Raw genomic sequence first — 17,768 nt, 5'->3', positions numbered from 1 at the left:
AATGTCTACTCTGTAAGTCATCGCTTCATCTTTGCAAACACACCACTGCAGATTTTACACCTCAGGTTACTTGATTAGCATTTAAGCATCCTGTGCTAAAACACAAGACCAAAGTGTAAAGACCCCCACTCTCTGACTCTACTCATGAAACACAATATTTAAAAACAACAACTTCCTCACTCTTTCAGTCACTTTGCCAGCAGCAAAAAAATAAAATGGAGATGAGCGACAGGAACTGTTTAGCGAAGGAAATGTTGAATGACATCTACTGCAATGATGGACTTTCTGAATATGAGAAAGTAGGACCACACCAAGGTAGGTGCCATGACTGTTTCAGTTGTCTCCTCTGTAGAAAATCATAATTTAAAAAAAGAAGCTAATTGCTTTTTAAAGAGCTTAGAGTGAAATAGCAACAGAGAGAAACTAGCAGTAAAAGAAGAGGCACTTATCTCAAGAACCAGAACTTAAATAGGAAGATTCTTTTTCCTTTTATTTTTTTCACCTAACTGTATGAATATTTTGCTTTTAGTCAGTTTGGAAAATAGGAGGACATTAGTTACAAAACCTTACGTTTATCGTCACCTCATTTCCTCTCTCCATTTATCCTGAAAATTTCAGTTCTTTTAATTGTCTTAGCAGTGATGGTCATGTCATATTGCTTGTTTGGAAAATTTCTTGTGTTCATCGGCCATCCAGTCCACCACTGGGGTTTGGCCGTCTCTAATCCTCCTAATTGTTCATTTGCTCATTTTCTACTCTCACTAACTTTGTGACTTCTGTTTTTACAATTCATACACACCACTTACAAATTTTCCATCTCCCCTTGTAAAGGTCCTTGTTCCACTGGTGATTTTCCAGCACCATGGTAACTTTTAAATTATGTTTTTCAGACCCCTTCACTTTTCACATATTTTGCTATGTTGCAGCCTTGTGCTAAAATCATTTACATTAATTTTGTCCCCCACTGAGCAACACTCAAAACCCAAGAATGACAAAGCAAAAACAAGATTTTAGAAATTTTTGCAAATGTGTTAATAAAAACTGAAATATCACATCGACAGAAGTATTTAGACCCTTTACTCAGTACTTAGTCGAAGCCCCTCTGGCAGTGATTCCTGCATGGAGTCTTGTTGGGTAAAGTGCAACAAGCTTTGCATACTTTGATATGGGGATTTTCTGCTTTGCTTCTCTGCAAATCTTCTCATGCTCAGTCAGGTTTGATGGAGACCAGCAGTGAACAGATCTGTCCATTGATGTTCAATAAGGTTTAAACCCAGGCTCTGGCTTGGCCACTTAAAATTCCTAGAGTTGTCTCAAGTCACTCCTGAGTTGTCTTTGCTTTGTGTGAGAGTCATTGTTCTGAAACTTTGGCCCACTTTGAGGTCCAGAGCACTCTGAAGTAGCTTGCTTTCCTTCTACCCTGACTTGTATCTCAGTCCCTGCTGCTGAAAAACAACCCGACAGCATGATACTGCCACTACCACACATGAATGTATGACATGAATTTATGTGAAACAGTTCAATGTTGGTTTCATCAGGCCACAGAATCTTCTTTTTCATAGCCTGAGAGTGCATTATGAGCTTTTTTTCATAAATTCAATAACGCCTAGGATACTGGAGTATTGCAGTGGTGGTTGTCTTTTACAAAGTTTCTTCCATCTCCACACATGTGCTCTTGAGCTCAGCAAAACTGACCATCATGTTCTTGTTCAGCACTCTTAGCATGGCCCTTCTACCCCAGATACTCAGTTTGGTTGGGTGGCCAGCTACAGGATGAGTCATGGTTGTTCCACACATCTTCCATGTGTGGAGGCCAAGTAGTCTTGGGAAACTTCAGCACTGCACAATTTGTCTTTCCCGGAGCTGCGTCTTGACATAATCTTGTCTGTAGGCTCTGCAGGCAATTAATTTGACTTAATGGCTTGGCTTTTTCTCACCTGTGTGATCTTCTATAGACAGGTGTATGGCTTTCCTAAACATGTGTAATCAATTGGACTCGAAACATCTTAATAATCACCAATAGAATGAGATGTACATGAGACAAATGTTAAATGTCATAACAAAGGGTCTGAAAATGTGTGTCAATGTGATTTTTCAGTTTTTTCTTTTAATAATTTTCAAAAAAAATCTTAAAGTCCTGTTTTTACTTTATCACTCTGGGGTATTGCATGCTGGCAGATGAAGGAAATAAATAATTGAAACAATTTCCACACAAAGCTACAACATAACAAAATGTGAAAAAAAGTGATGAATATGCCCGAAACACTACAACAGTCTCTTCTGAATCAAGAAAAGATACTTTCAAGGTCTTTGAACTGTTATGGAGAGTAAGCACAGTAAACCTGAATATAAACCTTGCTTCAGCAGCTTACACTTGGAGATTTCATTCTGTCAGATATTTCTTAAAAATTGTAACCATAGGTGAGAATGTGGGATGACAGCTTCATGCATGAACACAGCTCCCAATTCACCACCAGTGTCCAGTACATAAAAATGCTCCTACTGCACCAGTTTGTTGGTTAATATTGTGATCACCTCTTCCCTCACTCACGATCTTCATGCCAAGGTACCTGAACTCCTCAACCTGGGCAGCTGCCCATCCCTTACTTGTAGTATTTTCTGATCATTAGAGCACTACAAAATGTGTGATGAGAAAAGGCCATTCAGCCCAACAAGTACACCCATCATATTCACCTATACTGTATAATAACATCAAGTTAACATCTGCAGGACCATAAAGTGCTTGAGAGGACAGTGACCTTAAATTTGGAGGTACTAATATTCATCCGAATGGCTCTACAGATAGATAGATAGATAGATAGATAGATAGATAGATAGATAGATAGATAGATAGATAGATAGATAGATAGATAGATAGATAGATACTTTATTAATCCCAAGGGGAAATTGACATACTCCGGCAGCAGCATACTGATACAAAAACAATATTAAATTAAAGAGTAATAAAAATGCAGGTAAAAACAGACAATAACTTTAAATAATGTTAACGTTTAAAAACCCCCCGGGTGGAACTGAAGAGTCGCATAGTGTGGGGGAGGAACAATTGGCAATTGTTGTCCAAATGATGCATTATTGAGCAAACTGAGCATATATTCTTCCAGATATTTTATGTGTAGTGGATATATTTAAAATATAGTACAGGATACATTTGGGATTCTTGAAGTCAAAATATTTTTTTCACTGTAGCAGCATTGTGAAGCAAGAAATAGAGACCAAAAGTCACAGATTCTGAAAACTACTTCATGTGCTTTATTACAAAGGACCAAACCATTGGCAAATTACAAAATCAGCACTGTGGAATAGCACAATCAAGTTCAGAGTGGACAGTTAAAGATTAATTCATTTAAATATTATTTATTCATCTTGTCTTTTTTAGAGGACTGTTACTTTATTAAAACCACAATTTTATGACTGGGAAAAAATACCAATGAGTCACACTTTATCAGTAAGGCCCTGGCATCTATTTATCTATTTGTGTGTGTGTGTGCGTAAACTCTGGGGCTGGAGGTTGCATCACTGTTTCTCCCGAAAGTCATCCTAAAAGGAAACAAGAGGGGTTTAGTTAAAGATGGTAAAACACTCTTATACTGCCCAGTGCCTTCCACTTTAGAGCCTGGCAGCCACTCCTGTGCCTTTTGTGTGTGACTGTATAAATGAAACTGGTTGGCAATGGGCTGCCAAGCAGGAATGAGTCTTATAGGTAAGGGACAAGGCCCAGTCTGGCTTCTAGAAGAAAAAATAAAAAATAAAACGCACCATCTATGATGTAAATAGCTTTGTCTTTTAAGTGCATTGGGTTTCCCAATAGAGTCACAGTAAGGATACCAGCACAGGAGAGAAGAATCATCTCATTTGTGGTTGAGCTTTTATCGTAGCTCATTCAATTTTTTTTTTTCCAGGAAGGCCATTGAAGTCGTTTTAACACACTGAGGATGTTCTGTCTGCCAGGGTGGTCTAGAGATGTAGTTACATTCTTCTCTGCTTACTGTTGTTACTTGTTAACTTGAATTAGATTGTGGTTGCATCCTTTTATTTTTATTTCCCTCTTTCATTATGAATGCATTCTACCTGTGTGTAGTTTTTGTTTGCTGACTGCCCTAACACTAAAGTTTTCCTTTGGGATCAGCAGACTCTGTATAAGACAGTGCCTTCCACGTTCTTCTATCTATTTCTCTTCATCTGTATTTAGTATACTGAAATGCTAAGAGTTTTAACAGAAAGGAACTGCCACTATATTAATGGTTACAAAATCTGAACAGAAACCTTCAGAGCTTAAAGAGGTCACCTTATTAGACGTTATTCTTCAGCTATTGAGCTAATTATATTATTAGTAACTTCAGAGCTTGCTGCTGCGTTTTTGATGATGTTGAGAAACGTGGTGTTATATAAATGTTGCCGTTTTAGATTCAGAAGACATTTATTTTGGTAACACAAATTTCTGAGTAAACTTAGACTGTGATAACTCTGCTAAACAAAGTGCTTAAACCATCCACTGGCTTTAACAATATATGAAAGAACACCAAAAAGTCAAATCTCTATGTACAAAAATAATTTATAATACAAAAGATAACCCAAAGATATCAAGGGGAGAATACTTCATAGCAACTAAAGCAACAGAAAATCAGTTCTACTTCTTATCTAGGCCTGAGGATTTGGGTTACCATTCTATAAGGTGAAGAGACTCCCTGTTTGCTCAATGTGCAAACTTTAGTGCCAAAAAAACAACACTAGAATGAACCAGAAACCAGCATAATGTCATCTCTAACTGCAGACATACAGGATCCACACAACTGTTTCACTCTTTCATTTACTTTATTTTCCTTCTTTAGTTCTACTTCTTGTTTGGGTATACAAGAAACAATGCAGGAGCACAAATGAAAAACCACCTTGGACATGTACATTTAGATAAATAGATGATATATATGGCACACTCAAAAAAAAAAAAAAGAGTGGCATAATAGTTTTTCTTATTATTGTAATAAATCGCCAAAAGTGAATACTATTTGGTAAACAAAGGGTCCCTGTTGTCGATTGGACCATGAAAACGGACTGTGGCATGAGCAGTGATTGGTAGGAACGTGTTTAACACTGAAGTGGTTCTGTCAGGGTTGCAGTAAAGGGACGAACTTCTGCTCGCCCCTCAGACGCAACTTGAACAACAAACTGAAAGCAGTGTGCTCTCATTGCTGCTCCACTTTACCTATTCCACAGGTTAGCGTGCAATAAATTGGAGTATTTTACCTTTTAACTGAGAGTCAAATATACTCAGAACATGGCAGTAGTATGCTGATATGTATTGCTACAGAGGCGCAAAGTTAAAACCTCGCTAAATTCAGGCGGCAAGCTGCTTGTTTGCAAAGACCGCCGCTGCGCTGTAGATAGAAGGCGGTGTTCTGGATCATTAACAGACAAGAGTGTGGGTTTTTAAGTAGTTGCTCGGCTCCTAAACACTTGGTACTCTAGTTAAATGTATATTGTTCAAATTGTATTAGGTGTATATAAGTTATAGAATGGCTAAAATATTGTGATGAATGGTTATTATGTTGTTATACATGTATAAATATGAAACAGGTAGTTATGAAAGTGTTTGAAATATAAGAGTAGCATTGAAGATTTTTGATTAACCCCTTATCAATCAGCTAAATGGCAAATTAGAATCATTGCTGTTATTGTGTAAAGGTAACATTCTCTAGTTTCACCCTTAGTAGTCAGAATCACTGTAGGTGTGACTGATCAAAAGTTATGCACATTAGAACTCACAAAAAACGAATTTTTGTTCTCGCCTAAGTTTTTTATGAAAATAAAGGAAAATAAAGCTGCAGTAGGTAGGTGGGGACAGAAACACACTATGTACCAACAGAATAACTTGTTGACTACTCAAATTTCAAATTTGAAAAGAATACCTGTAAAAATGACATTTTTACACCAGTTTTTATGTTCCAGGGGCTTTTAGAGGGACCATTATCCACATTTTGGAACGTATGGAAAAGTGTAATAACTTTTGAATGCTTCAACCCACATATATCAATGAGGGCTCTACTGAAAGCTTACACCTAAAGGAATCTATATCTACACACAGTGTCACTCTATTAGTTATGGAAATTCACATAATAAAAACAATAAAAATACACATTTCTATGTAAAATAGTCAATACAAGTTATGGGCCAAAAATATATTTATATTTTTATTTTTACTTTTTTTTATAAAATGCACACAAACTATATATATTTTTTTACAAACTGTTACAACACAGCTCAGCGTTTTTCCATGTGCCACTTGATGGCAGCAATCACTAGCAAGCAGAAAGCACAAACGTCGCTCTCTCCATTACATATCCTGTGCGGTTACGCGTACATGCATCTATTATTTAATCGAGCGTTTATTTACGTTTAAACTTCTACTTTTATTCATATTTAAAATGCGAAAAACTTGGCGAAATCACAATAAACAACCACGCAAACTCTGCAGACTGGCACAAATGCCACCTTCAGCAGCTCGATCGTTTTGTTTACAAGTTAGTATGGCAAGTTACATATCAAAATGCTCGGCTGCTCAGCTGTAAGTTTTATGTCACAGTGTCCAATCAAACTGGTAGCTATCGTCATCCTCAAGCTTTCTGTGACACTGGTTGCTATACGAGGTGCCAGTCAACCCCAGACCCGTCGTAATTGGCCAACTTAGGTGTCTTTCGAAGCTAACACTTCCGTGTTTCATGCGGTAGCATGGTTATCGCCGACAGAAACAAATTACGTCTAATATGAGTCTCAAGTTATGCTTTGAGAATATATCGTGTGTTTTGGACCTAAAGATTATATTCGCTGGAGCCTTACGGACACAATGGGATCAATACTGCTCGGAAATATTGATGTTTGACTTGCAGGGGTCTTCAAAGGTAGGCACAGTCAACTCTTAAAAGTATGTACTTCTCTGTAAAAAGGCTTTAGTGTCAGTGCTGTGGTTGTTGTGTGTCAAAATGGTTTATATCATCGGAAAGACAGACTTTGAAGTTTCATTTGATGGGTAGTATGTCGAGATGCATGGCAGATGGGCATGCACACATTACTGTAACATTTTAAAACGCTGTTTGTCCCGGGACCGATGCGTTTCATACCTTTAGAAATGTTATTTAAAAAAAATGGTTATATAATGAAGAGATTAGTTGTGCCTCTGCATATAATTTAATACAGCACATAGCTTGATTTAAATACAGTATTTCTGTGATCTTTTTCTGTATTACCCTAGTGGCTAGGGATTGCTTACTGTATGTACATGTGTATGTGATCTTGTTTATTGAGACTCTTGGTGGAATGAAGAAGGTATTGGGAACACACCTGAGAATGTGAATGTAAAATAGTCAAATATATATGAATATATATGCAGGGTTGTAATGACTTTATTGAATATTGTGAATAAAGAGATGCAACTTGGACAACAAACTGAAAGCGGCGTGCTCTCATTACTGCTCCACTTTACCTATTCCACAGGGCCAAAGAAGTCACCATTGAGGGCCAGTGGAGTTCAGTTCCAGACCTGGTTGACGTAGCTCATCCTCTGGTGGAGGCGAAGTTCATGTACACTTTGGGATTTGCTACTTCGTCATTTCTGTTGCTGTGGCCCACTAGTGGGGCCCGTAACATATAAATAGATTTAAATTATAAATAGATTTATGCAAAGTGACTTGGAAAAGAGGTCACCATAATCGAGTAAACATCAGTCTGGGGGACAAGTTGGGAGCATGTGTTACAGGATAAGGTTGCATATTTTATTATCACAAGTGAAGAGCTCAGAACAAAATACAAGTTTGTTACAATTTCTAGTTTACAAAAACCTAACAGCTATCTGTTAGGCAAATTTACCAAACAAGAGAGCCTTCAGATGCTTCTTTAACTCATGAGGAATTCAGAATTTTAAATGGAGATGGTCAGCTCATTCCACCAGCTAGAAGCTACACATGAAATGAGTCGAGATTGAGATGATTGAGATTTCATACTATGTACCAGTGGCATCACCAGATGCCATTCAAGAGAAGACCTGAGTGATCAAAAAGGTGCCTAGGACCTCACAAGTGTCTCCATGTATCTAGGTGCTGACTTATTAACTACTCTTTAGGCAAGCATTAAGAATTTAACCGTAATACCTGCTGCTACAGAAAACCAATGTAGTGATCTGAAGAAAAGAGTAACCAGAACCATTTTGAATCATCTGCAGCAGCTTGGTGCCACATGCTGGTACTCCTGCTTACAGGGAGTTGTAGTAGTCCAGATATGACAAGACCAAAGCCACAATCATGAGTTGTGTTGTATACAATGTTATGCAGAGTGAATCTGGAAGACTGAGAGACAACATGGTCCCTGTGGGACAACTGGTCATCGATCTCCACTCCAAGGTTGCATACTGACCTAGTAAGTGTTAACGATAATGAGCTGAGCTGAACTGAGTTGGGATGCTGAAGTTACTGATGAGCTGCTAAAACAAGAAGCTCCATCTTTGCCAGTTTGAGTTGGAGGTGGTGTTCCTTCATCCAGGTTGCAATATCTTTGAGACATGCAGAGATTCTAGCTGATACCATGTAGGCCTCTGGAGGGAATGACTGGTAAAACTGCATCTCACCAGCAAAGCATTGATAGGAGAAACCATTGAACAGGATGATAAGGCCTAGTGAACAGTGATGTAGTGTATAAAGAGTAGAGGAGACGGCCCAGCCCCCATCCTTGGGTCACCTACAGGCTTGCCTGGTGCACCCTTGACATTTCTCCACACCAGGACACATGGTAGAATCTGCCCAAGAGGTATGATTCAGACCACCTGAGGGCAGTCACGGTAATTCTGAGGTCAGAGAGAGGGTGGCAAGGAGTATATATATATACCCTTAGCAGACATTTTTCAAAATTCTCTGTGTACTAGGGAAATCGTTAAATTTAAGAGGACCAGTGTAGATTTCACTTATGTAAACTGCTACATTTACATAGATTAATTTGAAATTATCAATTAAGATAATGGAATGTAGGAGGAAAACTAGAGTACAATAAGGGAAACCCACATAGATGCAGGTTGAACATGCAAGACTCCACAAAGACAACAACCAGGCACATGATTCTAACTTAGGGATAAAGGCTCCATGAAGCGAGAATTATAAATGAACAATATTGTCATTGTTGCTTCAGTGAAGATGATTAAAATGATTTGTTTTCCTCTCAAACAGACCCTGTAGACAATACTACTTATGAAGATATTGTTGAAGCGAAGAATGTTACTCCAAAAGAAGACGTTTACTATTCACTAGGTAAGAACAGCAAACAAAATGTCGAAATATGCATTGTTGAAGGTTTGTAAAGTGGATGGCACAGTGGTGAGAACATCTGTTTTGTAATAGCATGGACATGAGTTAAGCTTCTGTGAATATCATTTGCTATGTGGGAATTACACATTCATCTTGTATTTATATAAAAAGTTCTCCACAGTGATATTAATGTCAGTGATATTAATGCCAGTTGACCAGCTTGGGGCTTGAACTTTTAAAGGAATGAAAAGTGTCATATTCAGAATGTGAATCAGAATCACATTTGTTGGCCAAGTATGCTCACCTACAAAGAATGTGACTCAGCTTTTTTGGTCAATCTCCAAGTATAGTAACTTGACAGACATGCAAACAAGAAATAGTGAAATTCTGAGTTAAACATCCGCTATATTTACGTAAGAATATCGCAATAATATTGCTGAAGGGGTGTCCATACTGAACATGGGGAGCTGAATTTATATATTTGTCTGCTTGAAGGCATGTGGAAAGAAACTGCTCTTATCTCTACTTGTCTTGGCATAGTTTAGTTTATAATGTGAGGCAGATGGGTGAATTTCAAAGAGGTTGTGACCTGGATTCAAGGGTCAGTGATGATTTTCGCTACCTGCTTCATCACACTGAAATAGTATAGATACAGTAAGAAGGGAAAACTGGTGTCAATGATCTTTTTGGTAGACCTGACTATTCATTGTAGCCTGTTCTTCTCATTTTAAGTTGCTAATCCAAACAACACTGTAATGGATACAGGGAGTTCAACCAACTCAATAGAAGAACACATGGGATTCCTTTATATTGTGCATGAGCTCCTCTTTGCTATTGTGTAGGGAAGCCAATTTGGAAATGGTTCTCAGGGAACAGCAGAAAATAGTTGCTAGTTGGGGATTAAAAGCCACTTCTATCAACAATACAGCTGCACTTGAAGTTGTTAAATAAATCATTGACAAAGATTGTATTGGTGAAAGAATGAAATGGCAGAATGTGGAGAAGGAGTGTAGATGAAAAGAAGGTAACAAGAAATATTTTATACTGGTAGGCCATGCAATGAGGAAATCAGGTACAACCTTGGGAACAGTAAAATCTTTTGGAGAATCAGGTCTTTGTTATGTTCCCTTTTTACTTTCATGTATACAAAGTATAAAGAAAGAATTTCGACATTTTAGACCTCCCTGACTTTCTCGTATATGAAGTATAGGGGAAGTATTGAAATACCCCAAAAATTCCATTTCAAGATTTTGATGAATCTCAATGTTTTGTACCTCCGTAAGTCTGAAAATACAATTTTTGGTATTATGTCTTTGAGTCTGTGTGTCTATTTATGTAAACATGATAACTTGAGTATGCTTTCACTTAGGTCAACCAAATTTTGCCTGCAAGTATTAGGTACAAAACGTAGATTTCTATCAACTTTTGGGCTATTTCTGCTAATTGAAAGTGGTCCTTTACTTGAACACATACTCAATTTATGTAGTCCGATTAATTCAAATTTACTTTTATAATAAAGAGCTCAATATATTATTAATTTTAATTTGATTTATTGTTGATAGTTCTTTAATGTACATAATATAAAAATATAATCATTGTCTTGCGGTTTACTCCTCAAATATCCATCCCTGTATCTGAGTATACGAGAAAATCTTGGGCAGACCACTCACAATTTTTCTTTATACTTTCTATTCCCTCAAGTGAAATGAGCTTTTTCTAGTAATAAAACCTGGTCTTGTTTATAAGATGCCATTTCTTGCCAGCTGTGTTACAGCACCCCTTGCTGTCTATTCATTCCTTACAAAAGCTAGAACTTTATCTGCAGTTTAACAACAACTGTACTATTTAACTTGGTCTGTTATGTTAAGAAATTGTGGATATTATTTTGTAATTCTCTCCTGTAATCACTGATGTTGGCAAATTTCACAGGTTCCTCCATAACAGTGATAAAAGAATTTACAGTATAACAGAGATTTAGCATTACTATAGTTAGTATTTTCCAACATTTAATGTTATTTGTGCAGGCCTGATAAGAGAGTCCCTGTGGGTCTGGAGGCACCCCTACCTCATGTTGGCTGTGGGGACATCTCCTACACCAATCCCTATAATACCAATGTAACTCTGTGATGTTTCAGGTAAGGGAGACAGAAGTTTCAAGATAAGGTAATTCTACTCACTGATCATGGCCCCAAATAGTATAGCATGTTGATTAGCACATTCAAGTAAGAATTTTATTGTACTTTGTACGTGGGACAATATGTCTGCTACTTTTATTATATACTGAGAGAAAAAAAAATATTTCTGGAAAGAGAAACAGTTCTAGCTTGTGAAATTTTACAAAAAGTTGTGCATTTGTTTTTGACACTTTGAACTCAGTCCAGCTTTTACAGTGAGGTTAAATACAAGAAAACTTGTCAAGTGCAGTTTTACTTCATGATGTCTAGAAAAAACAGTATGTCATCAGGTCACCATTAAAATGAGCTTAGGTCACAGCAACACAAACCGGGCACACTTCAAGTGAAGAGAAAGGCCATTGGCACGCGCTCAGGAATATCATGTGTCAGTATTACCAAGCATGATGGGTTATGTATTGTGTTGTACTAGTATTTAAGATCCAAGATATGACTGATCTTGCGTGAACAAACCAGAGAAGGATCAAAATAAGAGACTGATTCACTGTTGAGATCGTTTCAGATCTGCCACTTATACTGTTTATTGTGCCAGACACAATTTGACAGGGCAGAGGTGGACAGATTCACTTCAGGAAAGACCACTTTTCAATTGCTCCTCTGCTCATATTTCTTAGACATGAGCACAATGCAAAGTCAAACATCTGTTATGGTCGCAACTGTCCTGAGAACTGGTGATGTGCAGGTTCTACATTGGCCTGCCTTCTCACTTGACTTTTAACCCCACAGAGTATGATTGGGATGCTCTGATTCACAACATCCAGACATGTGACACAATACCTGTCAAAGGCCAGTAACCTTGCCAGGCCCTCCAGTATTAAAGGGATCAGATCTGACAAATGTAAATTTAGGTGCTTATTGCCTCTGTGAGTCAAAGTGGCAAGCAATGGTGGTCACACAAGAAACTGAAGGACTGACAGGCAGATGTTTCCAGGGTTCATCTTTGGAACTCATGTTCTTCTTGCTGTTCATTTTTATTTGCCTACAGTTCTCCTTTGCTTCTTGTTATTTCAGCAGTGATTGCTGAAATTCCAGTACATCAATGAGTATTGTGTTTCTGTTTTTCCATCAGTATATATTTTGCTTTCCTAAGTATTTTTTTTAATCAAATGCAAGCACAAGTTCTCTCTCTAAAGTTCCAACCAGGTACTCTGCTAATTGGTGACTGACAGAATAAGTCATTTTGATAAATATTGGTGTGTGTGAGTGGCTCCTTGCCTTGCACCTAATCATGTGTGGGCAGACCTCAGCTCCCAGGGAATTTGCAACAAAACAACAGCTTCAGAAAATAAAAGTGCATTCTGGGCAGTCAGTCCTGTCCAAATTGAATAGACTGACATGTCCTTAAAGATATTTAGCCTTCCAGAGATGCATAGCACTGAAGTACATTATATTTTTTTTAACAATTAAGTAAGGAAAAAAGCATATTTGCATCAGGTTTGAATTCACCCTGGCAAAAAATTAGAGATCCTACTTCATAAGCTTTTGTTTATTCAGGTCTATCTATTGTGAACTTTGACCCGGACACAGACAGACGGACAACATAGTTCCACCACACACTGTTTATTTACAATAATATTTACAAATTGAACGTGCACCACAAACCCCAGTGCCTTCTGCACCGATTCCCCAAAGTCCAGGGCTCACAGTTCCTGTGCCTTTCTTTCCTGGCCGGCCTCTAGTCCTCTCCCCAGCTCTGTCCACTTCCACCCGACATCCACTGCTGACTGGAGGGAGGCGGCCCCTTTTATAGGAACCAGGATGGGCTCCAGCTGCTTCCCGGCAATCTCCCGCGGACACACCCCCGTGTGGCTGAAGTGCCGGCTGCGCACCCGGAAGCTGTCCGGGTGTCCCCTGTCGTCTTCTCCCCGGCACTTCCTGGTGTGGTGGAAGTGCCGGGCTCCTGGGATAATCAGGCACTGGGGCGCCGCCTGGCGGTGGCCACAGGTCCCTACAGGGCTGGGCTTCCAAGCACTCTACCCGAGGCCTCCGGTATAACCAGGATGGACGCCCCCTCTCGGTCTGGAGGAGGCACAAGCCCTCCTCTGGTCCTCCTGGGCGTCCTGGCCAGGCTCCAGCTCTGGCCAGGGACCACACGGGATATACCGGCATCGGGCCACGGGTCCCTACAGGGCTGGGCTTCCAAGCCCTCTACCCGAGGCCTCCAGTATAACCAGGATGGACGCCCCCTCTCGGTCTGGAGGAGGCACAAGCTCTCCTCTGGTCCTCCTGGGCGTCCCGGCCGGGGCCACACTATCTAGATTATCTAACTGTGAGTTTGTCTATTATCTAAAAGTTAAATTCCTGCATTTCCAAACCAAAATAAAAAGGTCTGACTTCTTTAAGAACTGACCTATTGAAGGTATGATGGTCACACTCCACCTCAACTAAGAAGATGGATAACGTTCAGAAAGACTAGCCAGAGTCAAACTACCTGAGTTCTCCGAACCTTCATCTAAATCCAAAAAACACAGATGGAGAAAGCATACTTAAAATAACCAAAAGGTGTATTATTGTCATCCATTGCATTACTATTATCACAATTACTTTTACATACTTGCAGTGTCTTCAGTAAGTATTCAGAGACTTTCACATTTCCCACATTTTGTTATGTTTCAGCCATGTTCCAAAATCATTTACATTAATTTTTCCCTGACATCAAGCAACAGTCAAAACCCCAGAATGATAATGCGAAACCAATATTTTAGATTTTTTATTTTCTCTCAGAGAAGGTTCTGATGAATTTTCACTTTTAACATAGAAATAAAGCTGAGTATTACCTGCATAAAAATGATAACCCAGTCCATAGCTATGAATGATATGGTCAAGGGGAAGCATAGAGATACACAAGAAAACCCTAAGGAAATCCTTGTGTGGCCAACACTGCTGTTGCCAAGACTAACAAACTCTTGCCTATCAGTCAGATAGGACTTAAACCACTGGATGGCAGTGCCGGAGATACCCAGCATGTTCTCCATTCTGGACAGTAGAATGTCATGTCTGACTGAGCCTAATACTGCATAGAGATCTAACAGAATTAATATGCTGGTTTGTCCAGAGTCTGCTGCCGTAAGCAAATCATTGGTTACCCAAAGCAGAGCTGTGCTTTAAAAACCAGACTGAAAGGGCTACATTAAATTATTAGAAGTTAAGTAATTGGTGAGTTTGAAGGCCACAGCACACTGAAAAGAGCTTTTGATACAAAAGGTAAGTGAGAAATAGGTTGAAAATTGTTAAGACTGTCAGCATCAAGGCCAGACTTTTTTAACACTGAGGTTACAGGAGCAATTTTAAAAGTGGCGGGCACAATGCCAGTTTCAGAAGTCAGAAGTATGGCATGAAGGCAGGATTTAAGAAGTGTGATGGGGATTGGGTCCAGTAGTGGTCATCATCTTACAAAGAAGATCATTAATAAATGCAGAATTTGCAGAATTTATTAAAATGTGAAAATATATTATTTAAGCATAAAATGTCTGACATCAGTGTACAGAGGTGACTTTGAATTAAACTACACTTTGTTACTTTAGTAATTTAGGTACAACATTTCAGCTGATTCATTTTCAAATTCACTTACATAGGTTAGAGTCAAAGGGAAGAAACCAAACCAAAGCAGGCAGCGGATTGATATGCAAAGTCCATGTAAATAGTTACTTGGGCTGGTTTTAAACCTGGGACTCTGCAGCTACGAGGTAGAAGTGCTGACAATTGTGCCACTCAAAAAGAATCGAGCCTTCACTGGACTTCAGCTGCAGTAAATTAGCCAGTGCATCCTCTCCACAGATGTGCCAGCTGTGTCAGACATTTTCAGCTGTGACTCCAGTGTCCGATTACTGAGTGAGCGCCACACCACACCAGACCTGAACGTACTAATCAGTATGTAGACCAAGCGGTGTGCAAGCAACGTCTTCTGAAATCAGAAGAGAAAACCTTCTTTGCTTCTTTTATGTTTTTACTTGTAAATGTTGTATTTCCCAAGCAGCTGCAGTGCCTCAAGAGAATGAGAAGAGAAAAGCCTTTTTGGTGAAGTTGTTTCTGCTTCTCCTGTATATTTTGTTATTTGACACCATCACCTTTCTGACCATTTACTGTAAGTATCTTCCATTAAGACTAGTCTGTATTTCTTGAATGGAGTTTTAATCTGTCCAAAAATGACTCAGGTTTTTGATTTTGTCGCATCTTACATAATCAGAGTTGGAAGTTTATGTTTAGTCAATTACTAAAATGTGTATTCTGCAAAACAGTTTTTTGAGGCTTTGGATGTGATCATGTAGCCTTTCCATATTTATGGAGAAAGTAGACTTCTATTCTTTGATTTAACATGGAGCTGCTACATCTTACAAACCTTTGATCATCTTATATACAGTATAAATGTCTTAGCGTGGAAGTGTGTGTGTCTGTCTGACCGGCCCAGATGTGCCGGACGGCAAGGTGGCCCCAAGTTAATGAGTCGGAAGAAGAAAGAAGTGCGAGTCAGTAAACAAATTGAAATGCAGAGTCAGCGGTTTCATTTTGCGGACATACTCGCCCCCCTCATCTATCAGCAGCTAAGCGAGTTTCTTTTTCGTTTGTCGTTCCTCGGCAGTTTCACTTTGGCAATGGAGTTGCTTTCTTTCAGCTTCATGCTGTAGCCTCAGACTTCTTTCTTCTTCCGACTTGTTAACTTGCGGCCGTGATTGGTACTGTGATTCAATATTTTATAACAATGAAATGTGAAAACTTCAGTTTGGGTGAATACTTTTGATAGGCATTGCATAAATGAGGGATTAAAAATATTTGATATAAACATGAAAGTGTATAAAATACTTGTGGAATTGAGTTCTATATGTGATGGTGTAGAGCAAAAGAATAAAGGGGTGGAAACAAAAAAAAAAAAAAAACAAGCTAGCAGACCAAACCAGGAATGAGAGGATGTGCTGTGTAAAAGAGATTAAAAGAAAGGAACACTGGCTAGTGGTTAACAGATATCTGCCAAACAAAATTACATAAAAAATATTTCTACATGTTGCAAACTGTAAATGTATGAAATCTAATAACAGAATTTTTGGACGCAGGAATATGGAGAGAGACAAAGAAAATGAAATGGATGGGAAAATATAGAGAAAATGGATTTAGTCCACCGCTAAAACAAACACCTCAAAGAAACCTTAAAGAAAAGAGAAATAACAAATGTCTGAATGTAATATGTGTGTTGTTGTTTTCCACAGATGTCACTGACTTGAAGGAAGAAGGACACATTGAGGAACTGAATGGAAAATATGCTGCATTTCATGAACAACTAGATCATTTTAAAAAAGAATTATTATCCATGTCGGAAGAAAACGATTACCTGCAGGGAAACCTATCAGAAATTCAGTACCAGTATAAAGAAATGAGCAAGAACCTGAATGAGATGACTAAAATAAATGCCATATTGAACAGATTCTGTCCTGGAAGCAACACGTTGACACAGGGTAAGTGAAATATGTCTGAGTGGAGGACATCTTTAAAACAGCTGTTTTTCCCACTCTGAAACTTCTCACCTTGCTGTGGGTTATTTTTCTTTGCTGAAGTTTAAGAGGTGTTCATCACCTCTCATTGAAAGAAAATCAAAAGGAATGTGTCACAAAAGTAATAATAATACTAATACATGTTTAATATACCACCTTTTTTAATGCTGAACTTCCTTCACAGATATTCAGAAAGGTACAAAATAAATAAAAGCACGGAAAAAAGATCAAATAAATAACCTGGCCTACAAAATAATACCAAATATTAACCATCAAATAAATGACAAATACATCCATCCAACAATTATCCAACCCACTATATCCTAACTACAGGGTCATGGGGGTCTGCTGGAGCCAATCCCAGGACGCAAGGCAGGAAACAAACCCCGGGCAGGGCGCCAGCCCACCACAGGGTGTGCGCACACACTAGGGACAATTTAGAATTGCCAGTGCACCTAACCTGCACGTCTTTGGACTGTGGGAGGAAACTGGAGCACCTGAAGGAAACCCACGCAGCCACAGGGAGAACATGCAAACTCCATGCAGGGAGGAGCTGGGAAGCGAACCCGGGTGTCCTAACTGCGAGGCAGCAGCGCTACCCACTGTGCCACCGTGCCACCATGACAAATACACAAAAACAGAATTAGAATAAGAAACAATAAATACAAATAAAAATACAAAATGATAAAGACCATAAACAAATAGTGTTTTTTGGAATAGCATGTATTATCATGACCACTTGTGGGGATTAATGAGAGAGATGGCCAGACTGTCATTGTAAGTTCAATGCT

At 38.8% G+C, this 17,768-nt stretch overlaps 1 protein-coding gene across 1 annotated transcript in view; it reads left to right on the top strand.

The window, feature by feature from the left end:
• The first annotated feature begins 215 nt into the window (after positions 1–215).
• The window catches only part of LOC120528873 (low affinity immunoglobulin epsilon Fc receptor-like), a 30,085-nt gene continuing 12,532 nt past the window's right edge, over positions 216–17,768 (top strand). The window contains exons 1-4 of the mRNA XM_039752949.1: positions 216–315; positions 9,225–9,305; positions 15,468–15,578; positions 16,696–16,941. Of these exons, the coding sequence (XP_039608883.1) occupies positions 216–315; positions 9,225–9,305; positions 15,468–15,578; positions 16,696–16,941 (538 nt within the window). The remainder of the gene's footprint in view (positions 316–9,224; positions 9,306–15,467; positions 15,579–16,695; positions 16,942–17,768) is intronic.

The sequence above is a fragment of the Polypterus senegalus genome, chromosome 4, assembly GCF_016835505.1.
Source record: "Polypterus senegalus isolate Bchr_013 chromosome 4, ASM1683550v1, whole genome shotgun sequence".
Taxonomy (NCBI): domain Eukaryota; kingdom Metazoa; phylum Chordata; class Cladistia; order Polypteriformes; family Polypteridae; genus Polypterus; species Polypterus senegalus.
Note: the sequence above shows the minus strand (reverse complement) of the source record. Positions and strands in the feature narration are given on the sequence as shown.